The sequence below is a fragment of the Pelobates fuscus genome, chromosome 1 (assembly GCF_036172605.1).
Source record: "Pelobates fuscus isolate aPelFus1 chromosome 1, aPelFus1.pri, whole genome shotgun sequence".
Taxonomy (NCBI): domain Eukaryota; kingdom Metazoa; phylum Chordata; class Amphibia; order Anura; family Pelobatidae; genus Pelobates; species Pelobates fuscus.
Genome location: NC_086317.1, coordinates 292,184,726 through 292,199,240, shown reverse-complemented (window position 1 = coordinate 292,199,240; position 14,515 = coordinate 292,184,726). Strand labels below are relative to the sequence as shown.

Here is a 14,515-nt window from a genome sequence, read left to right as displayed (position 1 = left end):
ACGCGCAGACTGCTGAGTCCATACACACACACACACGCGCAGACTGCTGAGTCCATACACACACACACACGCAGACTGCTGAGTCCATACACACACACACACGCAGACTGCTGAGTCCATACACACACACACACACGCAGACTGCTGAGTCCACACACACACGCAGACTGCTGAGTCCATACACACACACACACGCAGACTGCTGAGTCCATACACACACACACACACGCAGACTGCTGAGTCCATACACACACACACACGCAGACTGCTGAGTCCATACACACACACACGCAGACTGCTGAGTCCATACACACACACACGCAGACTGCTGAGTCCATACACACACACACACACACACGCAGACTGCTGAGTCCATACACACACACACACACGCAGACTGCTGAGTCCATACACACACACACACACGCAGACTGCTGAGTCCATACACACACACACACACGCAGACTGCTGAGTCCATACACACACACGCAGACTGCTGAGTCCATACACACACACGCAGACTGCTGAGTCCATACACACACACGCAGACTGCTGAGTCCATACACACACACGCAGACTGCTGAGTCCATACACACACACACACGCAGACTGCTGAGTCCATACACACACACACACGCAGACTGCTGAGTCCATACACACACACACACACACGCAGGCTGCTGAGTCCATACACACACACACACACGCAGACTGCTGAGTCCATACACACACACACACGCACGCAGACTGCTGAGTCCATACACACACACGCACGCAGACTGCTGAGTCCATACACACACACGCACGCAGACTGCTGAGTCCATACACACACACGCACGCAGACTGCTGAGTCCATACAAACACACGCACGCAGACTGCTGAGTCCACACACACACACGCACGCAGACTGCTGAGTCCACACACACACACGCACGCAGACTGCTGAGTCCACACACACACACGCACGCAGACTGCTGAGTCCACACACACACACGCACGCAGACTGCTGAGTCCATACACACACACACGCAGACTGCTGAGTCCACACACACACACGCAGACTGCTGAGTCCACACACACACACGCAGACTGCTGAGTCCACACACACACACACACGCAGACTGCTGAGTCCATACACACACACACGCAGACTGCTGAGTCCATACACACACACACACGCAGACTGCTGAGTCCATACACACACACACACGCAGACTGCTGAGTCCATACACACACACACACGCAGACTGCTGAGTCCATACACACACACACACGCAGACTGCTGAGTCCATACACACACACACACGCAGACTGCTGAGTCCATACACACACACACACGCAGACTGCTGAGTCCACACACACACGCAGACTGCTGAGTCCATACACACACACGCAGACTGCTGAGTCCATACACACACACACACGCAGACTGCTGAGTCCATACACACACACACACACGCAGGCTGCTGAGTCCATACACACACACACACACGCAGACTGCTGAGTCCATACACACACACACACGCACGCAGACTGCTGAGTCCATACACACACACGCACGCAGACTGCTGAGTCCATACACACACACGCACGCAGACTGCTGAGTCCATACACACACACGCACGCAGACTGCTGAGTCCATACACACACACGCACGCAGACTGCTGAGTCCATACACACACACGCACGCAGACTGCTGAGTCCATACACACACACGCACAAGCACATTAAGCCTACCTGTCACTGGAGCCTGTTGCTGGTGGTCAGACAGCCATTTTTAATCTTTTCCAGCAGCAGCATGGGCTGCTGCTTAACGGCGGGGGCGGGGCTTCGTTTGGGGGGCGGGGCCTGTGCCGGGGAAGCACCCAGCACTGTTCCACCCCCTCTGTCCTGCATTCCCCCGGGCTGTAACAGACTGTTATAGCCCGAGGAAATATATTTTAAACACATGGCCAGCAAGTTGCTGGCATTTGGGGGGTCACAGCATGATGGCCCCCTCTGCCCCCCCCCCCCCCTAGCGACGCCACTGATTCTTAGCCCCTTGAGGCACTAAAGCCTTCCACTTAGTACATCCTCCTGGATATCTTTTCCCCTGCAGTAAGGGTAGTGTTATCAGAGGAGGATCTGGCTGTAGGCCACATTGCACATTGCTTAGGCTTTGACTCACAGAAAAGTTTATTCCTAGTTTATTTTATTTTTTTTCTCAGGGGAAGGGGGGGTACAAACAAAAAGGTTACTCTAATCGAAAACAGTGTTTTATTAAAACAGTGTATAGTGACTCTCGGTTTTTTTTCAGTTTAACAAAACGTTCTTTGAGCCATGGATTTTTTAATTACTTTTTTTTGTGTACATGTATTTGGAAAAATTGGTTGGTCATTAAGCCATCAGAGTTTACATGACTGCCACACACTCACAGTGGTAATGTTAGTTTTTGGTTTCTTTATTAGATTACATCAGAGGCAACTATTGCACCAGATCCTTGTTGATGGCCACCTATCATCTACACCCAATAAAAGGCCAACATCATCTAGTGAGCAAAAAAGTCCAGCTCGGGGAGCCCAGCGCCCCTATGAAAATGGTAAGACAACCGGCTACTATCCATGTCTCATGTCATTTAAAAAAAAAAAATCTTTAAAAGCAGATTTATATATTCCGTTTGCCTCCTTATTTCTCTATTTTTCTATCTAGATCTGCTTTAATTTGTCTTGACATGTCTTGGTAAAGACATAACTACTGAATTAAAATTTAGTTTGGTAATGATTTTTCATAATAATGAATGTTTATTCTCAATAAACTTTAATCATTGCAATTTAAATATTTTCGTAAGACCTCATAGATTTTGTGTAGCATTAGATTTTTGTATAGAATTGGATATTTAGTTAAGTTTGTATTTCATAAAGATAGAATCTTTAAAGATGGGGACAACTTTGTCTCTATATTTCTCCCATCGCTTGTCTTTCTTAGACACAGGGCGGAATCTAAGTGTCAATCCAGACAGCAATCACCAGTGACAGCTGCAGGGAATTAACTGTGTCAATCCACCATAGACCTCAATGCTGTACTTTCATGCATGTGCAAGAGTACAGCAGTGCCTGCCGTGTGCTTGCGCTCACATTACATTTCCTGAAAATTAGGAGGTTGCACGTTGTCCATGTTAACATAGTAAAAGTACTTGAATCAGTAAAATAATCATTTGCATGAGAAATCCTTAAAAGGTAGGGGGGAGACAAGGCATGATTGATTAAAGGGAACCTATAGTGCCAGGAAAACAAAGTCGATTTCCTGGCAATGTAGGGTTAATAGATCCCCCTCCTCTGGTGGGGTGAAGGGCTTAAAACCCCTTCAGCAACTTACCAGAATCCATCGGTGATGTCCCTTAGCGCTGGATCAGGCTCCGCCCACGCTCCTCCCCTGCCGTAATCAGCTGCCGTGGGAGACCTAATGCGCATGCGCGCCAATGGCCGCGCTCACGCATTAGACCTCCCCATAGGAAAGCATTATTTAATGCTGGGGGGAAAATCTGCCACTGGAGGTCCTCATGCAGGGTGCAAGTACATTCAGCGTTAGATAACGGACCTAAAGTCCGCTTGGATTCCGTAAGTGCGCCCAATGGCCGTCTGGTAGACAGCCACTGAGGGCAGGCTTAGAGCTGCAATGTAAACATTCTAGTTTCTCTGGAACTGCAATGTTTTACATTGCAGCACGAAGTGTAAAAGGGACAAAGCACCTAGACCACTTCAATGAGCTGAAGTGGTCTGGGTGCCTACAGTGTCCCTTGAATAAGATGATAAGGGAAATTTGTAGCACTTTTAAGATGCATTTTAAGTTACTGCTTCCTAGCACTATAAAGGAAAACGCTGTGCACTTGGTTAATGTTCTTTCATTATCCAGGTAAGCTAATCAATAGATTTCTATTTGAATCCCTTTCAGCTTTGTTGAAGGTACCAAATGACTGTCAATCTATGGACAAATTAATTGATTTGTTCGGTCTTCGCTTAACAAAACAACTTGCTTATTCATAGATTGACAGTCATTTGTTTAGCTCAACGCGGCTCAACGCGGCTCAACGGGATTTGCGCACAAGTAAACTAAATCAGTCCGTAACCTTTCTCCTTACATTTTTGTTAATATGTTAAATGAAGTAACAAAATATGTGAATAATTTGAAAATATATAAATTGTTTTAAGTCCCGTTTTATACAGTGCTTATCATAAGTCAATAAACTAAAAGTGAAAATGAATGCTCTTTTTGAAAGACTTGTTTAATGAAATCCACATCAATCAGGCAACTATGTTACAATAATTTCCGTGTATTTTATAATTTTAGAACCTGTACTACGGATAGACAATTGGCTTGGGACAAGTCATTCTGAAGAGAACTCCTATGCTGTGAGAAATGTGTGCTCTGGAATTAGTCAGTCTGGTGCATCACATTACAACAGTCTCTATTTGGAGGATATACAAACAGATGAGGATAAATTAAACTGTAGTCTTCTTTCTTCCGAGTCGACATTCATGCCGGTTGCGCACGGTTTGTCCCCTGTATCGCCCAGTGTGGAATTGAGGACACTAGGTACTAATGAAAGTGTAATGGAGTTTTATAAAGCCAATACTGAAAATTTAAAAACACAAATACCTGAGAAGACAAAGCTAACAGAGTTTGAAAATGGAGTGAAAGCGGATACATTTCGCTGTGTTTATCCAGTAATTCAAAATGAGAATGTGACTCCAAACAACACAACCAAGCAACCCGTGCCAAGTGCAAATGCAGAGAACACACCGCCTTCAAATTATCAAACCGACTCTAATGGTGTAGTTACAAGCATATTCTCTGCACTTGAAAATGATGTGGACAGTCTTAACAGTATGAACAAAGCAGCAACTAAGCTTCAGTCCTGCTGGAGAGGGTTCCACACGAGAAATAAAAATCTGGTCGTTAGGGATTTGCGTTATGAGATCAGACTGCGCAGAATGCAGGACCATATTGTCTTCTTAACTGAAGAAGTTAACAGGTTGGTTTGCATGGGTGCATCATGCATTGATCATCTACCTATGTTTGTGTGATGCTTGTTCTTAAATTGGGAATGTTATTTACAGTTTTGTGAATTTCTGTTGCAAATTGTGTATATAGGGTATTTCTCTCTATTATATACTCCTGCATAAAGAATAGTCTGACTCTTACACGAGTATGGAATTCAGTCTCTAACTCACACATCTTTGTATCTTGTTGTACTTGTTTATCAGTAAGACACCTTGGTGGTTTTCAGGGTAAAGATCTTGAGCAAGAAATTTGTGAACTACAGCTGCCTCTTTTGGCATACAGTTATGACTGTTCCTAAACATATGCATTACAGTTACATTTCAGGAAACTGGTAATCAATTCCTAGCATGTGTCTGATAAAGCATCAGAGAAGTATGCTGGAAAGTAAAAAGAGCAATGACACCAAGCAATTGCTTGCATAAAACCTACACCTTTACTTCAGACTACCGTGTTTACTTTTGACACTATATTGGAGACTATATTATATTAGACTTGTGCAAAAGATATGTTTCAGATTGCTTTTAATCCACACCCGAACCAATCTATTCACCCAGGATTCCCATTCTATGCACTGAATAAGACTCCACATGTTAATCTGGGTAAATAGATTAATTCTGGTATGCATTAAAAAGAATTTGGTTCAGATGAACCGGCCAAAACAAATTTTTGCAAAAGTCTGCTAAATATTGTACAGTATATTTTATGTTAAAGAGACAACTTTAAAGAAATACTAAAGTGTTTTGAATACAGACCTGGATACACTTGGTTTCCCTGTCCCTAGTTAGGTAGGACTGCCCTCCCTTCCCATGCTACTTAACTCTCTGTCTGCTGCAATGTCATGGAGGAGCTCCTCCACAATGGTCCAATCCAACACTCCCCATATAGGAGCTTTCAGGACGGAGTGCATGGCGAGTGCATCCAAACTTTCTCACTTGTGGTGCCTTCCCCACACTAAGATAACCTCCATTGGCCATTTGTGTGGCCCAGCCTTCTTTTTATTCTGTTTAGTATTTGGAGGGCTGACTGTAGAACCCCAGCTTTGAGCACTGCTTGCCTGGAGGGGGGTTGTGTTTGGGAACCCCCTGAGTGCTCCATGGATTCATTTTTTCTATGGGTGACATTAGTGGTCCTTTATTCTATGGAGTGTTTTACAGGATGTTCCTTAGACTGTTGTTGAATTTTTACAGGCACGATAGTACATAGGTGACTTGGTTTCTGGTATCTTCACCTGCCGTAAGTGGAAGAATGAGGTGCAAGAATATAGAGTTCTTGGTAATAATATCTCCTTGTATCACCAGGCAATCAAAAAGTTTAGCTTAGGGGGTATTTGCAAAACCCAGTGAGCACCTGATGCCCAAGGCATGCTTGGGCATCTATGGAGAATGCAATAGGACTACATATACACTCAAGCATTCCTTTTATAATGCAGCACTGGGTGGGAAACGCCAGGTATACAGTGTAAGTTAATTAAAAAAGTGACTCTACATATTTTAAACATACATAATGGTTTTATCCAGGCTTGAATGTCACACTAAGATTGTGTAACTTAGAAAAGGCCATATTATTTTTAGCACAGATGACACACATACCCACCTGTTTATGAAGATGTGCAATTGTTATTCCTCACTGGCTATTTTTAGCCTAACCAGGTAAACCGGCTGCTTTGTTCTTCAGCTCTCTCTCAAATTCCTAAAATGATAAACTAATTTTAGAAGGGGCTAAATATAGACTATAACCTGCTGGAGTTTTTAGTGACTTGTCATAAAATTATATAACAATCTATAATTATGCATCTACAAATAGAAACCCATATCTATAATGTTATAGTGTATGACTTTGTGATTCATTATCTTAACCCTGGGTTTTGTGACTTGCTGAATACTCATATAATGTATTGATGTTCATGTATGCATGTGTGTAGAGCATCTATGTTCAATCCCTGTAGCCTTCTCCTCACTCAGACATAAAACTAGGTGCTGCTCTGCGCTCCTGTAATTGATAAATGGTAACAGGAGTGTTCTAATTAGTGGGGGTGGGGGGAATCTGACAATTCTGACTTTAGAATTCACATACAGTGCAGCTCGTAATTATTTGGACAGTCACACAAGATTTATAGAAGTTAAAATGAAACAATGACCAAGATTAGAAATTGCTAGCTGTTTGGGGAAAATGTCACAGTACAAATGAGAAATGATGATGACGGCTCTCATGCAGGTTTGACAGCGTAACACAAGGGAAATTAATTTACTGATGTCTATAGGTCACGGAGTTTGTGCACTCATTAAAGATCTCAGCCAAGTACTGTCGATAACCCTTTTTTAAAGATAATTTTATTTTGTACAATTACTTTTACATTTTTTATGGAAAAATAAAATGGGTTTAAAACAGTGTAATAAATATACAGTTTGTGGTTTATGGGTTTAACCCCTTAAGGACACATAACATGTGTGACATGTCATGATTCCCTTTTATTCCAGAAGTTTGGTCCTTAAGAGGTTAAATAACCTCAAATGTCTTTGTCATTGTCCCAATGTTCTGAAGTACAGCTCAAAAACCGTAACGCTAAAGTTACTGTCTGAATAATTTGTTTTGCCTCCTACATATGAATTTAGTAGAGTTTAAGGCTATTGTCTGTACATGATTTAATTTATAGACAAAATTCCTAGTATGTGTTTACTGTGTTGTAATTCTACTATATTGAAAAAGAGATGTAACGCTGTTAAAATGTTTTCTGTTGTAGGCTAAAAAAAGAGAAAGAGAAGGAACGCATACAAAAGCTTGTTCAGGAGGAAGCTGTGAAATATCTATGGGAGCAGGTAAGTTAGATTATGCCACCTAGTGTGACACTGAGATTGCATTCTACAGAGACATAGGAATTTGCTTCACGAACCATAACCACTACTGTTTATTTTAATGATTATAGTGCTAAGAACTGTAGGTGCACTCCCTGGTTTTTAGCACAGTATTTTTAAGCTGGTTTGATAAAATCCAGTGGACCCCTTGTCACCCAGTCCTATCCTCTTTTCATAGGACATCCTTGTGATGGAGCTTTTCACTTGTTCATTATTAGTCTTTTTAAAAAAAAAAAAAAAAATCTAATATAAAGGGGTGTTTTTTGAGTCCGTCACAAGCAAACCGCAAAGAAGTAGCACTTCCCAGACCGGGAGGAAGCTTGTCAATGTAGTAATTCTCATCATTCCTTGATCTGAACTTGTCCCATAAACACATGTCCAGCAAGGATTTATCTTGGATGTGTTTGACTGATGATGATGATGATTCCTTGGATGGTCATCCCACATCATTTAACATTGTTTTCTCATTCTTTTTTTTAGGTTCAGTCCATTCAGCAGTGGCAGAATACAATAAAAGTTCAAATTCCTACTAATTCTCAACATGAAGAAGTACTTACTGCAAGCAAATCACTCACACACATTCCTGTTGATTCATCTAAAGTATTGGAAGAAAAATCTTCCTGCATTTTTAATCCAGAAAACTTTACCAGAAAAGCCTCACCTGATATCCCAGACTCTGGTTTCAATTCTATCATAAGTCAGGTATCTCCAAATGAACCTACCTTTTCTGAAAAAAGCTCCAATGAGGAAAGCAAATCTTCAGAGCCATCTCTGGAAACGGTGATACAATTCAATAGACAAACTCTAGATACTCCTGATGAACAGGCTGCAACAGCTGAAGAAGAAAACAAGGACAATTCTAGCATTGAACAAGATAGCAGCCTCCTGCAACAGTATTTACTGACGGTTGAACAACTGGAGGAGGCAGATAATACAAGCTATATCGATGGACCAGAAGAAAGCCGTCCAGGAACCAACAACTGTTCGTTATCCTCTGAAATTCTGTCCAGTAGCCTTTCACACATACAACATGATGATTGTAAGCAGGAAATGCATACAGTTCAAGATAACTGTTTTTCATCTGGGGAAGCACATAGCATGCTGAATCCGCATGACCCATGCTCTCAGGTGCCAGCGATGGACTTGGTCCTTTAAATTGAAGAATATCAGGCTACTGCTTTCCATTTATAATGTGGCATTTGGAAATGTTACAATGTTGGGCTGTAATTTAATTATTTTTACTATATACACTCTGCAGCTGATATGCACTTTGCCACAGTTAATGCTGTAAATGTTCCTAAATTTTTATTTCTGTGAAATGGTAATACTGGACAGATGGTAAACACTCTTTTCAGTAGACACTTAGGAAATAAAGACAACTTTATTTATGGTACTTACTATTTATAGTGTAGTTACTATTTATTGAAAGATACATTTTATACTGAGCAATAATAGAGAGATCAAGTGTTCTGTAAATAGTGATGAACAGTCTAAAATTAAAGGAACATTCCCAAGCACAATAACCACTACAGCACATTGTAGTGGATATGGTGCCAGAAGAAGTCAAACTTTTTAAGAGCCCTGGTAAGTTCTCAGTTTTTTCTTAAACAGTGGGTTGTAGTGGTTATAGTACTTGGTAATATTTTAGTCCAAGGGGGCTATACCAAAAGAAGTCCAGTTTGATTAAGAATGTTTTGCTGCAAGATATTTATAAATGGAGGCTTATTGCACGCACGTTGAGCTGGTGTTTCGCCTTAGTCCATTCCTTACTTATCGCACACTATTCTGCTGTATCAGTATTTATATGAAATATTTATCCACATTGATTACACAGTTTTATTTATTGCCAATTACTCTTTCCTGATATATCATTGACATTTTTATAGAGGAGCTTAAAACAGAATAAAATGAAGTTGATGTTTTGGCTTGCCTTGTTTTTGTATGTATTTTTCATTATCTATACCAGTGGTAGTCAACCTGGTCCATGCCGTCCACTAGTGGGCGATTCAAGCTTTCATGGTGGGTGGTGGTGGGGTTTATGCATGACCCTCGGTTCTCTGGCACAACCACTTATTGAACAAGCTAAGTTCTGTTATTTTCTGTTTACTTGGTTTAAATAAAAGAAAAGGAGAGAATAAGGAGAAGGGAAAAAAGAGACCCCTGAGATATATAGATATAGATAGATATATATATATATATATATAATATATATATATATATATATATATATATATATATAAAATTCAAAATCCCCCGCACTCACGCTTAAGTTGAATTCCACTATGCCGTAGCTCGGACTCCAATCGAATAATCCACCAAAGAACAGCTGCTCACCGGTCTTGTAAAAGTTCAAAATTTATTAAATAAAGTATAAAAGAGACCAACGTTTCAGTCCCAGCTCGGGACTTTCCTCAGGGTAACAGAACAGTTCTACATACTGTTCTGTTACCCTGAGGAAAGTCCCGAGCTGGGACTGAAACGTTGGTCTCTTTTATACTATATTTAATAAATTTTTTACTTTTACAAGACTGGTGAGCAGCTGTTCTTTGGTGGAATATATATATATATATATATATATAATCTATCTCAGGGGTCTCTTTTTTTCAAGGTGGGTGTAAAAAAGATATATATTTGCAAGAAAAAGTATGTGAACCCTTTGGAATGATATGGATTTCTGCACAAATTGGTCATAAAATGTGATCTGATCATCATCTAAGTCACAACAATAGACAATCACAGTCTGCGTAAACTAATAACACACAAAGAATGAAATGTTGCCATGTTTTTATTGAACACACCATGTAAACATTCACAGTGCAGGTGGAAAAAGTATGTGAACCCCTATACTAATGACTTCTCCAAGAGCTAATCGGAGTGAGATGTCAGCCAACTGGAGTCCAATCAATGGGATGAGATTGGAGGTGTTGGTTACAGCTGCCCTGCCCTATAAAAAACACACACCAGTTCTGGGTTTGCTTTTCACAAGAAGCATTGCCTGATGTTCATGATGCCTCGCACAAAAGAGCTCTCAGAGGACCTACGATTAACAATTGTTGACTTGCATAAAGCTGGAAAGGGTTATAAAAGTATCTCGAAAAGCCTTGCTGTTCATCAGTCCACGGTAACATAAATTGTCTATAAATGGAGAAAGTTCAGCACTGCTGCTACTCTCCCTAGGAGTGGCCGTCCTGTAAAGATGACTGCAAGAGCACAGCGCAGACTGCTCAATGAGGTGAAGAAGAATCCTAGAGTGTCAGCTAAAGACTTACAAAAGTCACTAGCAAATGCTAACATCTCTGTTAGCAAATCTACAATACGTAAAACACTAAACAAGAATGGATTTCGTGGGAGGATACCACAGAGGGAGCCACTGCTGTCCAAACAAAACATTGCTGCACGTTTACAGTTTGCACAAGAGATGTTCCACAGCAGTACTGGCAAAATATTCTGTGGACAGATGAAACCAAAGTTGAGTTGTTTGGAAGAAACACACAAAACTAGTGGCAAAAAAGAGGCACAGCACACCAACATCAAAACCTCATCCCAACTGTGAAGTATGGTGGTGGAGGCATCATGGTTTGGGGCTGCTTTGCTGCGTCAGGGCCTGGACGGATTGCTATCATTGAAGGAAAAATGAATTCCCAAGTTTATCAAGACATTTTGACGGAGAACTTAAAGCCATCTGTCTACCAGCTGAAGCTCAACAGAAGATGGGTGTTGCAACAGGACAATGACCCAAAGCATATAAGTAAATCAACAACAGAATGGCTTAAACAGAAGAAAATACGCCTTCTGAAGTGGCCCAGTCAGAGTCCTGACCTCAACCCGATTGAGATGCTGTGGCATGACCTCAAGAAAGCGATTCACACCAGACATACCAAGAATATTTCTGAACTGAAACAGTTCTGTAAAGAGGAATGGTCAAGAATTACTCCTGACCGTTGTGCATGTCTGATCTGCAACTACAGGAAACGTTTGGTTGAAGTTATTGCTGCCAAAGGAGGTTCAACCAGTTATTAAATCCAAGGGTTCACATACTTTTTCCACCTGCACTGTGAATGTTTACATGGTGTGTTCAATAAAAACATGGCAACATTTCATTCTTGATTGTGTGTTATTAGTTTAAGCAGACTGTGATTGTCTATTGTTGTGACTTAGATGATGATCAGATCACATTTTATGACCAATTTGTGCAGAAATCCATATCATTCCAAAGGGTTCACTCCATTAAATGTAAATTTTATATGTATAAAAATGCATGAAGTAGAAGTAAAAAGATAAAGTACAATTGTACTAACAATATGTAGTAAATGCAGCACAGTTGGGTGTTAAGGGAAAACATTTTACAATCAAAAAAGATGCATAAGTGGGCGGTAGGTATTAAAAGGTTGACTACACCTGATGTATACAGAATATCATTAAGGTACCTGGTCATCCTATGTTTATTCTTCTCGAATTCTCAAGGAGTGCATGTTTAACACTGATAAAGACAAAAGCGATAATTTCCTATGTTGTATACAGAGAGATAGCTACTTGGATTTTTATTGCCTCCTTTGTGAGAACACATGAGTTGTGACAAATGGGAAAAAAGTATTTGAGCAGTGTTATTGGTACACAGACCCTTTAAAAGTTACACCGTTTTTGCAGCATTAGATTTTGTTAAACCTGCTTGTCAGTTCAGCTGATCTGAGGTCTACATAGAAGAGACATAGTGGTTCATTACTTAATCTAGAGATTTTTCTATTTGATTAAAAAAACTAAATTTTTCCTCTAAAAGACAGGCAATTTAAAGGAACACCCCAAGCAGTATAACCACTACAGCTCACTGAAGTTTGAAGACTTTTAACATGTGGCCCGCTGGGTGCTACTCCCCACCTAAGAGGGAGCCAGATGTTCTCGGCCTGAGCTAAGACGGTGGAAGAGGTTTCTCCTAATTTCCACCTGCTCTGCAGCCTCTGAGCAGTGCTTATGTGTTTCCCTAGTGAATTATGGGATTTTATGAAGTCCCAGAGGCGAACAGGGACTATTTTAGTTCTTTCCCTAAATTTGCTCCTCTCGCTATCAAGTTTATGCGTAAGATGGAGCCCAGTTGCAGAAATAGTAGTAGGGCCGCTAGACAGCCAGGTGGTTGATACAGATGAACAGACCTGGTTAATCCAGAATGTAGGGTATAAAAGGGTAATACAATAGTGTGCTCAGACAGTTTCAAAGATCAGGGCAGGCTAGGTGTATAAACCGTAAAACAATATTGGAATGCAACAATGGAAATAGCTTGAACAGCCTGCACAACACTAGAGAAAGGTGTTGGAAGGAAATCAGCTGTGGAGATCTCAGCAACCCGTAAAGCCCAGGTAGGCATGGAACACTTGCTGATAAAATACTGCTTTGGACACCATGGGTAAGAAATTTGAGGGGTTTCTAAGGGATGTTTTTCTACCCTGCTGGTTATTTTTTGTAAACCTGTTTGCAGCCATATCCTTGGGGTGTGATTTGGACCTCGGTAAAACAGAAGATGCAGTCAGTAAATGCCTTGGATCATGTTCATTTACTAAAGATAGCAAAATAGTTCTTCTGTGATTCCTGAGGCCATTTACCATAATGCTGAGGTTGTTTACCTTAATGGTAAGTTGGCAGATTTGAACCATAAAGTCTGTCTGGCAACTACTCTTTAAGTCCTATCATTTGACTTGGGCTCCAAGTAATGCTTCTTAGAAATGCTTTTTAAGGCAAAAATCATTTATGGCACAGGTCTGGATGCCATAATTTCCATGATGGCTGGTGATGGACACCTTTCTTCTGAAATATAAGGTAGCCTCATACGAGAGGTGCTGTTCAGCTCACTTTTGTTCATTTGGGCTCTTCAGACTTCCTCTCATTCCTCTGGTGTACCCACTGCCTCCTTAAAGCTAGGTCCTTTTTTTTGAAACAAAGCAGACAAAGAAGTTGCTACACCTACAAAGTCTGAATGATGGTGTTACCCTTCTCCCCCCTGCCCCCTATGGTTTAAATCTCCAATGGGGGATGTTTGCAGTTCTTCAAGGACACCTGGACCTGGTGCATTTTGGGACTTGGGTGTGTTTTTTGGGGGTTACTGTTTCAGTGCAGTCCTGTTCATAATAGATCCTTTTGTCTCACTCTATCGGTGACCCTGTCAAAGCTCACACTTTTATGGATTGTGTCACAATCTTAAACATTTCTCTTGTTTTGGTTTCTGAACAGGGTGGGGTTAATGATTGAATCTGTTCATGCTACTGAAGAAGAAAAAGGGCACATTCTGGCCCAACCTAGACTTCTAGTCCCTCAGTTGTTCAAGGATTCAAGCGCTCAAAATGGAGATCCCACAATCTGCCTTGTCTTTGGTGCATAAGAACCAGTTCATGACCGCTGTGGATCTGATGCATACTCTGATGTGTTTATCTACCTAGATCATAACCAGTTACAGCAGTTTGCATTTCAGGACCAGCACTACTAGTTTGTCTGTTTGCTCTTTGTAGTAGTCATGGCACAAGATGGTACTTGCATATAGCAGTTGTTCCATACCTTGATGATATCCCATTCCGGACAGCCTCTTATTCTCTGGAGGTTCAGTATACCCAACTGCAAGTCTCCCTCTGGGCAGGTAT

General features: G+C 41.2%; 1 protein-coding gene across 2 annotated transcripts in view; it reads left to right on the top strand.

Annotated features, from left to right (window-relative positions):
• Positions 1-9,817, top strand: part of CEP97 (centrosomal protein 97) — a 29,121-nt gene extending 19,304 nt beyond the window's left edge. For both annotated transcript variants that reach the window (XM_063457471.1, XM_063457472.1), the window contains exons 8-11: positions 2,448-2,578; positions 4,327-5,011; positions 7,781-7,856; positions 8,373-9,817. In XM_063457471.1, coding sequence (XP_063313541.1) covers positions 2,448-2,578; positions 4,327-5,011; positions 7,781-7,856; positions 8,373-9,047 — 1,567 coding nt within the window. In that variant the 3' untranslated portion in view covers positions 9,048-9,817. The remainder of the gene's footprint in view (positions 1-2,447; positions 2,579-4,326; positions 5,012-7,780; positions 7,857-8,372) is intronic.
• Positions 9,818-14,515: the final 4,698 nt, after the last annotated feature.